This window comes from Gouania willdenowi, chromosome 3 (assembly GCF_900634775.1).
Source record: "Gouania willdenowi chromosome 3, fGouWil2.1, whole genome shotgun sequence".
NCBI classification, from domain to species: Eukaryota; Metazoa; Chordata; class Actinopteri; order Blenniiformes; family Gobiesocidae; genus Gouania; species Gouania willdenowi.
Window position 1 is genome coordinate 28,805,199 of NC_041046.1, and position 10,748 is coordinate 28,815,946.

The 10,748-nt window shown below is 36.7% G+C and overlaps 1 protein-coding gene across 3 annotated transcripts in view; it reads left to right on the forward strand.

Moving 5' to 3' along the window:
- The window catches only part of nfat5b (nuclear factor of activated T cells 5b), a 40,926-nt gene that overhangs the window by 23,131 nt on the left and 7,047 nt on the right, over positions 1-10,748 (forward strand). Inside the window, exons 2-11 of one of the 3 annotated variants that reach the window (XM_028476590.1) lie at positions 2,593-2,655; positions 3,057-3,684; positions 4,482-4,668; positions 5,419-5,609; positions 5,828-6,000; positions 7,485-7,619; positions 7,697-7,749; positions 9,154-9,286; positions 10,196-10,270; positions 10,360-10,463. In XM_028476590.1, the coding sequence (XP_028332391.1) occupies positions 3,062-3,684; positions 4,482-4,668; positions 5,419-5,609; positions 5,828-6,000; positions 7,485-7,619; positions 7,697-7,749; positions 9,154-9,286; positions 10,196-10,270; positions 10,360-10,463 (1,674 nt within the window). In that variant the 5' untranslated portion in view covers positions 2,593-2,655; positions 3,057-3,061. Of the gene's footprint in view, positions 1-2,592; positions 2,656-3,056; positions 3,685-4,481; positions 4,669-5,418; positions 5,610-5,827; positions 6,001-7,484; positions 7,620-7,696; positions 7,750-9,153; positions 9,287-10,195; positions 10,271-10,359; positions 10,464-10,748 lie in introns of those variants that run through there. The other 2 variants (XM_028476582.1, XM_028476598.1) reach the window with 2 other exon arrangements.

Sequence of the window (10,748 nt, forward strand, 5' to 3'; positions counted from 1 at the left end):
CATAAAACATGTAAACATGTGGTCTGCACTCCTTAACAGGACAGCACAAGACGGGACAAGAAAAAAAAAAAAAATCCAGCCGTTGCGATTAGAAAATCGCGTTTTATGATATCGTGATAATATCGCAAATGCAATTAATCATTGAGCCTTAATAGAGCGATGCATACACATGAATGAATGAATATTAGAAACTCCACCTGTAACGTGTTTACATAATGATCAAAAAAAAGCAGGGAAACAAAACTTGTAACATTTGATATGCTACTTACACTACAGGTGCCCTTTAACGTTTTGAGTGTGCACTTTACAATTTTGAAAATCATGTTATCAAATTGGAAGGTTGATAAAAAAAATATATATATACAGTATATACAGTATATATTTTCTGTGTAATAAACCAGGAATTATCCGACTACATAATAACAAAAAATAGTTTGTTCTTTTAATCAGCCACAGAATTACAATTCATTACAACAGGCTATTATTATTGCCCATGTGTTTTAACTCACACAGGCAGCTGTCTGGTTTATTGCTTTCACTGAACATGATCCACTAACCAAAACAAGATGATGAAAATGTGTTGTTGTTGTTGCTTTGTAATTGTTTTTGTGTGTACTTTGCATCCACAATATCAAAAACAGATGTTTATCAAAAATGTACTTTTTTTTTATATACTGTATATACAAACTGCAACACACATTAATGTTTGTTTTTGGAGTGTTAGTAATAAAAGCTAGTAAATTAAAGGCTTGGGATACAACTTGTATCAGTCACAGGAGAACATAGTTGGTCTAATGATCAATTCAGGGTCATATTAAAGGGTTCCTCCACTGTTTTTACTCGGGATGTGACGATACCCTCAGCTCACGAGACGAGACATGATATTTTAAGAAAACTACTATGACAAAATATGTGACTGGCCCAACAGACATTTATTTAACCGAGTTGCACATGCATTTTGAAATGTTTTATTAGAACTCTACATTTATGATGTAAGCATGGGCTTTGCTTCCACATATTGAAACTAAAATTTACAAAAGTTAAAATGAAATAAATACAATTATATATTTCTTTCTTTTTTTCAAGTGCAAACAAGTTCCACTCTGTCAATACACAGTGCAAATAGTGCAAACAGAGCCTGACCAAGTACAGTATGTCATTAACAACATGCTACACAGCCATGTTCTTTTTACTGTTAATAAACTTCTTCCTCCACAAATTGAACTAAAATTGACTCCTCCTCCTCTTCTTTTCCTTCTCCTGCTATAGGTTCTGGCAGGCTAGACGTAGCAAAGGCGCATGACTGCCCCCACAGGTCACAAATAGAAGTTTGGATAGCTCACACAAAAAAAATAATAATAATAATATCCCATGAGACAGATTTTTAGCGTGACGAGAAATCTCGTGGCACAAGATCTCGTCACGCCCCTAGTTTTTACAAATGTGACCTAAAACCTTTGACATGTCCTTATTAGAAGATCCATGCCTAACAAAACACATTATTTTTTTTTAAAAAAAAATGGGACAAGTTTACTGTTTGATGTTGAAATGACGTCATTGATGACGCGAGTTCTACAGGAGTGAAACATTCAGGATCATTCAACTCAGCTTTTTCAGTCAAAATTACAACTTCTTCATGCCGTCTACGAAACAGCAGAGTTGGAACTGTCGCCCCCCGCTGTCAGTTTTTTTCCGGTCAAGGATTTTGTTTATCAACTACTTTTTTTTTTTTTTTTTTTACTTTTACTGATTTTTAGAGCAAACCAAAGCAGCACAAGTTGTCATTTTGACTGAAAAAGCTGCTAAATGATCCTGAATGCTTCACCACTTATAGAACTCATTGGACTAAAAGGGGCAATTTGCATCATCAATGATGTCATTTCAACATGGCGGCGCACAGGCTCTCAAACGGTAAACTAGTCCCATTTTTTAAAAGTTAATAAAACAAATGTGGTGTAAAATAATGTGTTTTGTTAGGCATGGATATTCTAATAGGGACATTTCAAAGGTTTTTGGCCACATTTGTAAAAACAGTGGAGGATCCTTTTAACAAACTTTTATATCCGTTTTTGAAACCAGTGCACCACATAATAATCAAACACAAAGATGTTTAAACGACATAACAATATTATGACAATTATGTTAATAATAATAATGATAATAATATTAGCTACATTTTTTTTTTTTTTTTTTTAATTTAGATAAAATATCCGACAGGAAGTTGCTGAAGACTGATTTGACAGAATCTTCAAAAGAGAATAGACCTTTATTAGGGTTCAATACAATTTTGTGTATTATGTTTTTTATACTGCGCGCATGAGTTTTATGCTTCTTCTTCTTTCTAACTCTGTTTTCAGTCACCAAACAATTCACAACATCCAAAGCAGTCGAACTCTTCCTGACAATCTTAACCAACCTTTTCTCCACTTTTTTTGTTTAATATCTACAGTAGTTCATTGTAACTATTAAATGGCAACAAATTGTTTTTCAGCATGCTGGAGCAACAAGATTTTTTTTCATTTTTTGAATTTGAATACATTTTTGCTGTTTAGCTTTTTATTGTTCATTTGCTGTCTCATTTTTATATTCCAGGAAGTTCCCTCTGAAGCAGGGAGTGTCTGCATATAAAATGGTCTGCAGTTCTCTGCTTCATAGGTCAGAAGCTTGTTTATTTTGTCTCTGTGGCTACGCTCAGTCCCAAAAATGACCTTTTCAAGAACTAAAAAAAGGGGGAAAAAAGAAAAGAAAAAGAAGCTCCAGTAATTGGCATGCCTTATATTGTACATTTAATTGTTCCATTTTCCCTTCCAATTTCTTAGTTTGAATAATATTGAACATGAACAAATGATTAGCCATTATGACTCATGTATTGAGTCACCAATTATTTACCTATTTAGTCTCTTCTGAGCCACACATTTGCAGATATCTGCAATACAGATTTACATGTAAAATGTATTAAAATGGAGGAAAGAAGGAAATACCCGTGGCTTTAAAGGGACTGCTAGCCAACCCTGGTTGGGAATGCTCTATTAACTGTTTATCTATTTGCACTGTAGATGCCATGCCCACTTCTCTCACCATGGAAGGCCCCCGCAGTGCTTTTTCCACCTCTTCCAGCTCCACCGTTCATTCCAGTCCATCAACGGGGGACCAGAAACCAGTTCTCTGCAGCAATGCTGAACCAGGGGACACCAGATGTGTCAAAGGAGCATCGGAGGCTGTCGCAGCAGAAGGTGGAAACGCCCCCAGCAGCGGTGGAGGGAACGGTGTGGGCGCTGAGGTCGGAGGAGGCCGAGTTGTGACGCCCCAAGAGGTACCATCGCATCACCAGATGACCCCGTCTAAGCGTCGCACCATATTAAACATCTCACCACCTCCACAAGACCTGCTCGACGACAGTCGCATGTCGTGCCAGGACGAGGTCTCCCTCGACTCAGAGCACAGCAACAGCATCTGGATTGATGAATCTCTCTCCAACTTCAGTCTCACCAGCAGCGTCTCATACAATGACAACACAGAGGTGCCTCGAAAATCTCGTAAACGCACCCCTCGCCAGAGACCTGGTCCAAAGGCCGCCCGCGCCACAGAATCCAGCATGGACATGTTTGATGCAGACAGTGCAAAAGGGCCACACTTTGTGCTGTTCCAGCTCGGCTCTGACAACAAGACTGGGTCCAAAGGAAGGTTTGTATCTAAACAGAGAACAAAAAGGCACCAGCCTCAGTCAAACAACTGATTTTTCTTTTGTTTTTTGCATAGCCATATATAGACACATAAAAGGGAGCCTTTATAGTCCTTGCATATATATATATTTAGGCTTTTTACTTACTATGTTCACAAGCAGTGCCTTCAAAAAATATCAGGAAAATGTATGCATAGTAGGTTTATGAAGGGTGAATTGATAAAAAAAAAATATTTATGTTGTGGTGAATTGGACCTATTTTGCTGTTCTCAAGGGTTTTTTGTTTTGTTTTCATTTTTTTTTTTTTTTTTTGCCGTGCTTTAAAAGCGAGCAGTCATGTCCATAGAAAGGCTGGGTCTGGATACTGAAATGCAAACAATGGTTGGTCACAATGATTCACTGAGCTACTCTTAGATCAAGGATAAGCACTGAAGATTAAACAAACTGATAACTCTGAACACTTTAAGAGCACCTAAGATAAAGTATTCTTGGGTGAGGGATGGCCTCTTAACTCTGCATTTCTTAGACTACTATGGAAACTCCTGAGCACTTTTACTTTTGTGGCTGGAGCACGCAATTACTAATGCAACCTTTTGCTGGATATTTAGTATTGATGAACAATTTAGCTTCGTCTTGCACTTACCTTTAGTTTTACAAATACTTTTGTTTCACGTGAGGTATTGGTGTTCATATTATTTGAATAAAATAAAGAGCATGATTTGTAAGATAGTGAGGTCCAACCTGCAATGATCAAATTGCCAACAATTAGTTCATTGGAGATATTGGTGTCATTTTGCAGCTCAGATGACTCTCAGACAACTCGTCAAAAAGGAGGAGCTCTTTCCATGCAATTCCCACAAAAAAGTGAAGGAAAGGAGCTGAAGATTCTCGTCCAGCCTGAAACTCAGCATCGAGCTCGCTATCTGACTGAAGGCAGCAGAGGATCAGTGAAGGACCGCACCCAGCAAGGGTTTCCTACCGTGAAGGTAACTGCAGCTCTGATGGTGTTTTCTCCATGATGTGCAAGAGTTGGATGTCAAATCTGGAGCAACAGAGTTTTAGATAATTTAAAAAAAAAAAGTTTTACATGTCAAAGGTCTTTTATGAGCATTTTACCAATGGACCAATTTGATGGAAGGGTGTAGACAGGCATGGGCAACTGGCCGCCCCAAAGTAAAAAATTACTCCAAAAACACAAAACATGAGACAACAGCAAATATACACAAACAGAAAAAAATCAATAAAACCACAACAAAACTGACTCAGAATAAATACAAAATGAGGGAAATACAATGAACGACTCGTACAAAAACACACAAAATGGGAGAAAAAATGTACAAAATGACTCCAAAAACTCAACACATCAAAAATAAACCAAAATGACAAATATATAAAATGACAACAAAAATACACAAAGCGTCTATTATTTCCTGTATAAATGCTCAGATTGGTCATCATTCTAAATGCTGTCATGAATGTTGATAATGTGACCCTCAGATCTGATACTCTCACATTTTTGTGGCCCCCCACTTTGATAAAAGTTGCCCATCTCTGGGTGAAGGTTTGGGAGTGGCCTAATGCAAATATGTTGAAGCGAACTCATAAAGTCATCTGGTCAGATAGTGAAATGTAACTTGAAAGTTGTGGTTTTGCATAAAATGTGGTTAAATTTCAGGCAAGATGGATCAAAAACGAGTGACAAAAATATAATTTCTCATTGGGTTTCCTCCTCGCAGTTGGAGGGCGTGAATGAGCCAGTGGTTCTGCAAGTGTTTGTGGGCAACGACGCTGGACGTGTAAAGCCTCACGGATTTTACCAAGCCTGCAGAGTGACGGGGCGCAACACCACAGTCTGCAAGGAGGTCGACATTGATGGTACAACTGTCATTGAGGTGCCCCTCGATCCCAGCACCAACATGATGCTAGCGTACGTAGTTATTCGCAATACATATATCAAATAAATTAAACAGAGAACCACAAACTTCCTTTTGTGTGTTCATTTTTCAATTTTGGATATTTCAAGACTTCTGTAAATAAGTAATTACATGTACTTTATAAACCCTTGAGAGACAATACTTAATTGTTTTTTGAGGTTGATAGCTTTGTAAAAGAAAGCTTTTTTTCTGTACATTTTGGTGTTTACAGAGTGGACTGCGTTGGGATTTTGAAGCTTCGTAACGCTGATGTTGAAGCCCGTATTGGTGTTGCTGGGTCCAAAAGGAAGAGCACTCGAGCTCGACTGGTGTTTCGAGTCAACATCCCCCGCTCAGATGGATCAGTGCTGACACTGCAGACACCCTCGTCAGCAATTCTGTGCAGTAAGTTTCTCTCCTTCTGCATTAAAGCCATTATGTCACAAGGGTGTTAAAGTTAGTGATATTAAAATGTAATTATTGTCATAATTAATTAGATGAATCTTACTCTAATCTTTGTTGCTTCACAGGATATTTTTTAATTGTTGTATACCTGGAAAACTATAATACAACCCGGGGTTATACAGAGAACTGAAGCCTAATGTACATAGTTAATAATTAGGTTGTAAACTAAGCTTTTCTCCTGTGAGAGAGGTCTCACTTCTATGGGTCAATGTTCTATATTTGTTATGATCCCCTCAGGTTCAGTTATTCATTATTGCTGTGAAGGTTTCTGTACTGTCAGGAAAAATTATTTGAGGGGCACAAGGTAGACAAGCATGAAAGAGTAATAATAATAATAATAATGATAATAATAATAATAATAATGATAATAAGAATTCACACAGAGCTGGCAGTAGTTCCAAAGAACTACCGGTACTGTTTCTTGAGTTTCCTCAAGACAATGGCTTTTGTTTCTACAGTGTGAACTACTGTACTTAAACTTGTTGTTGCTTAACATTAATGAGAAGCAAACAGTCAACCTATATTTTATTTTGTGTAATAAATAATGTGGTAAATGGAGTTTTAGATTTAAGCCAAAGAATACCTAAAAGATCAATAATTAGAAAATGTGAAAATGTTTTTTAAATATTAAATACTTGAGTCTACTTTATGTTCTTTGTCATGTTTTGGATGATGGCAGTCTGTTTTTGTCTGTAATAATTCACATCAACCACATGCTAGGGCAAACCATGTCACATTCAGTCTACACCCTAGTATCCTTACAATCTCATTTACCACAAAAGCAAAATGGTTTCCGAGTGCACTTCCTGGGTGTGAACTACTACACAAAAGTTCTGCCTCATTTGAATTGCTCTATTTAGCATAACTGAGGATTCAAAATGTGTCAAAACTCGATCCAAGAGGGCTGCGGTTCTGTGATTGTCATCCTGTAGCTTAGTCCAAAGGCCTGATAATGAAGGACTCTTTAAAATCAGGTGTATTAGAGGGAAACATCTTAAAAATGCAGGACTACGACCCTCCAGGATGAGTTTGGACAGTCCTGATTTTGAAGATTGATGGGGCTCCACCGCTAACCATTGTTGATGTCGTGACTAGCAAACATTGGCCTGACAGAAAGACGGTTTCCATCTTCAGTTTCTTTCAACAATCCAAAAACATGTATATTAGAAACTACAACTGGTTGCTTTCTGTGTTTTTTTTTCCACCCAAGAGTAGTTTGTTGATATTTTTATATTCTAAAGATGTAAACAAAGCGAATTGTGCCAAATGAAAAATTAAGAAAACGAAAATACTTGTCAGCATGGTAAAAGAAATGTTTAATGATTAATGTCTACCTTTCGTTTGAATGTTTTCTCATTTGATCCAATGATGATTTAGGTGTTTAACTTTTGAAAATGTGCTGTTTTTGTCTGCTCTGTTTGCAGCCCAGCCTGCTGGAGTGCCTGAAATACTAAAGAAATCATTGCACAGCTGTTCAGCGAGAGGTGGAGAAGAGCTTTTCATCATTGGTAAAAACTTTCTCAAGGATGCCAAAGTCATATTTGACGAGAATACCTCTGGTAAGAAATGAGCTACCTCAAGCATTGACTTTTAAAGGTAATGCGGTTTTTAAAAAAGAAAATTGTGTCTTTTGCAGATGAGAATTCATGGAAAGCTGAGGCTGAAATTGACATAGAGCTATTCCACCAGGTCAGAATTCCTCCTTTGAAGTTTTGATGAAATATTTGCATATTTATATATATTTGTTAGAATTGCCTGCTAACAAGCTTAGTAGATGGTCACAGTCATTTCAGATTTGCTTGAGGCTCGAGATGTAATCACGGTAAACAGCTGCTGGTTCAAAGATTTAAGTAGTTTCATTGTGTGCTGACCTAATTACAAGCCGTCTCTGAGGCTGGGCTGAGTGTGTCTCAACCTTCCTGTTAAACCTTTAACCCCTGAATAGACAGCAACCCATGATTTTGCAGAAAAGAGTTTTGACCTTTACTTTTATCAGAGAATGAAGTGTTTCTGTTTACCTGTGAGTCATTGGGACACACTCTGCTAAAGTTGATCATTTCTACATTGTTAAACCATGTTGCCTGTTTGAACACAGAGAGGAAAAAGTTTGAAACCGTGCAGTATAATATTAAATTAGCATTAGCAAAATAATCTCCCCCCCCATAACTCATCAATTTTAGTTCCAACATTGCAAACCTGCTGGTACGGTGACATATTTTAGACCAGGGGATGTCAAACTTATTTTTATCCTCAGGGGGCCACAAACAGTGCAATTTCATCTTAAGCAAGCTGGACACGTAAAATATTGATCTATGAATCAATGGAACTATAAATATGTCTTTTTTTCAAGTGCAAATAAGTATGTTAAGATTTTGACATGACATTAAACTATTATATTACATTACGTTATTTTAAAAAAAACTACTGTACCAACTAAAACTTTAATTGAATAACTGGAATTTCAACAATGTTATGCTGTAGTTTATTTACACGTGTTTTCGAATTAACCAAATAATGACAGAATCTCATTTACAACAAAAACATTGTGTTGATGGATGCACTGCTCTCACAGAAACAGTGCATCCATGTGGTCAAATAAAACATTGCAATTGCATTTTCTTCTCGTCATTAATCCTCTGATGGGCCGGTTCTAGCCCGTGGGCCGCATGTTTGACACCCCTGTTTTAGACAGAGACACTAAGCGGCTTTGATTGTATGTAATATTTTACCAGTTTTTTTATTTATTATTTATTTTTTGTTTATTTATTTATTTCGAACAAACAAATAAAATAAATCTCAACAGAAATCTCTATAAAAGTTTTCAAAAGTCCATTTCAATATAATACATTCGATTAGTTTGACAAGGGAGAGGAAGAAGCCTATGCTTGCCAAGTCTTCCACATTGTTCTTTACCACTAACAACTGCAAAATCCAATGAAATAAACTAAAGTGACAATACAAATAAATACTGGAATCAAGATAAATTAAACCGTTTCATCAAGATCATTCCGCAACGTATCTGTTGTCTTATTTACGTTGAATGCTGTTTATATTCTTGCTTGCTGACTTGTCTTCTGTGTAATCATTCCCAAGAATCACTTGATTGTAAAGGTTCCTCCATACCAGAACCAAACCATCACATCTGCAGTGAGTGTGGGAATCTATGTGGTTACCAATGCTGGGAGATCACATGACATTCAACCTTTTACCTACACTCCAGATACAGGTGTGTTACAGTCAATCGTGTTACAGTTACCAGTGAGATAGATTGCCTTATAAAAGCAATTAAAGATATCATAAAAGGAGTCTTTTTTTTTTTTTTTTTAATTGTTTTTCAGATGTCTGCCTATTACATTTCTGAACAGATAGCTACAGCCTCCACGTGTCATCATATTTACATCAAACTTTCATCTTTAATAGTATATTTAGTTAAGAAATTATTTCTGATGTGTTCAACTTAATCTAATATTATTTTGTATTAAAGAAGAGATGATAATTGGCTCTGTGCAGAGTTAAAAATGATGCACCAGTAGAATTTAAATATCACTGTAGGCACTCATCATGGGTTTTACTCGTGTTCAATAGCGATACTAACTGCAGTGTATGTCAGAATTACTTGAGAATAACTGTGTAAATAACTTTATGGAGGTTCTCGCACCTTTACTTAACATCATGACTCACTGCCAATAAGGGGGTGGGGCCTCACTGTTGCTAAAAGACAGGATGTGCCAAAGATCATGTGTTATTGCTAGTTGAACACTCCTACTACTTACATCTTTGACAGAGTGCAAAGATGTTGCACATGTGTTAAATAATTTTAATGAGCAACACTTGCACATTTGCACCACAGCTTTGCTGAAGTAGATGAGAAAATGTGTTTTTCATTCAAATTTAGTTGGTATAACATCTCTTACAGCTCTACTAAAGGAAAGCTGGTACGCTCAGGGTATTCATTACAAGCTGTCCTTCCTTTATCACAGTTGTTGTTTTTACTTTTGTAATTCTTCTAATGTTTTTAGTATACTGAATTACAATCAGTCATTTCCACCTACTCACGAGACAAGGGTTTTACTCTCAGAGCATGACTCCTAACTTGAAAGTTACACTTTTATTGACTTTTCCTTATTTCTTATAGCAAAAACTGATGTTTCCATAAAGGAAGAGATGCCTTCTCCTGTGAAGGCTTGTTCTTTTGATGAGCAATTTAAAGGTTTTTATAGTTTTTACATGATTTTTTAACAATAAAACAAAGAATACAATAACATTTTTTTATTTTTTTTTATTTTAATACCTTTCTAGCTTTAGATAGTGCTTTGATGCCTTCAGTGCTGCCTTCAATAAAAAGAGAAGATGTCACCCCCATGGATGTGACGAGCAACATACAATCTTCCGGGGTGTTTAAGGTAACATCGAATTGTTTTAATTGCTGTGGTTTTGTTGCAGTTAAATTGTTCTATCATATTTGAGGTGAATAAATGCACATACCAGGATTCCTGCGGATCCTTAAGAAGTCTTAAAAAGAATTAAATTCATGAATCTAAAAATAAGGCCTTAATTGTCATTAAAGGTGCAGTCTGGAACTCTCAGATCCCTCTCTCTCCCCCTCCTTCCACGCTGCTCTCTTGCCCTGCCTCCAAACTTTCCAAAGTCCCTTCCTCAGAGGAGCTAACAAGCTAACGTTCGCCAGA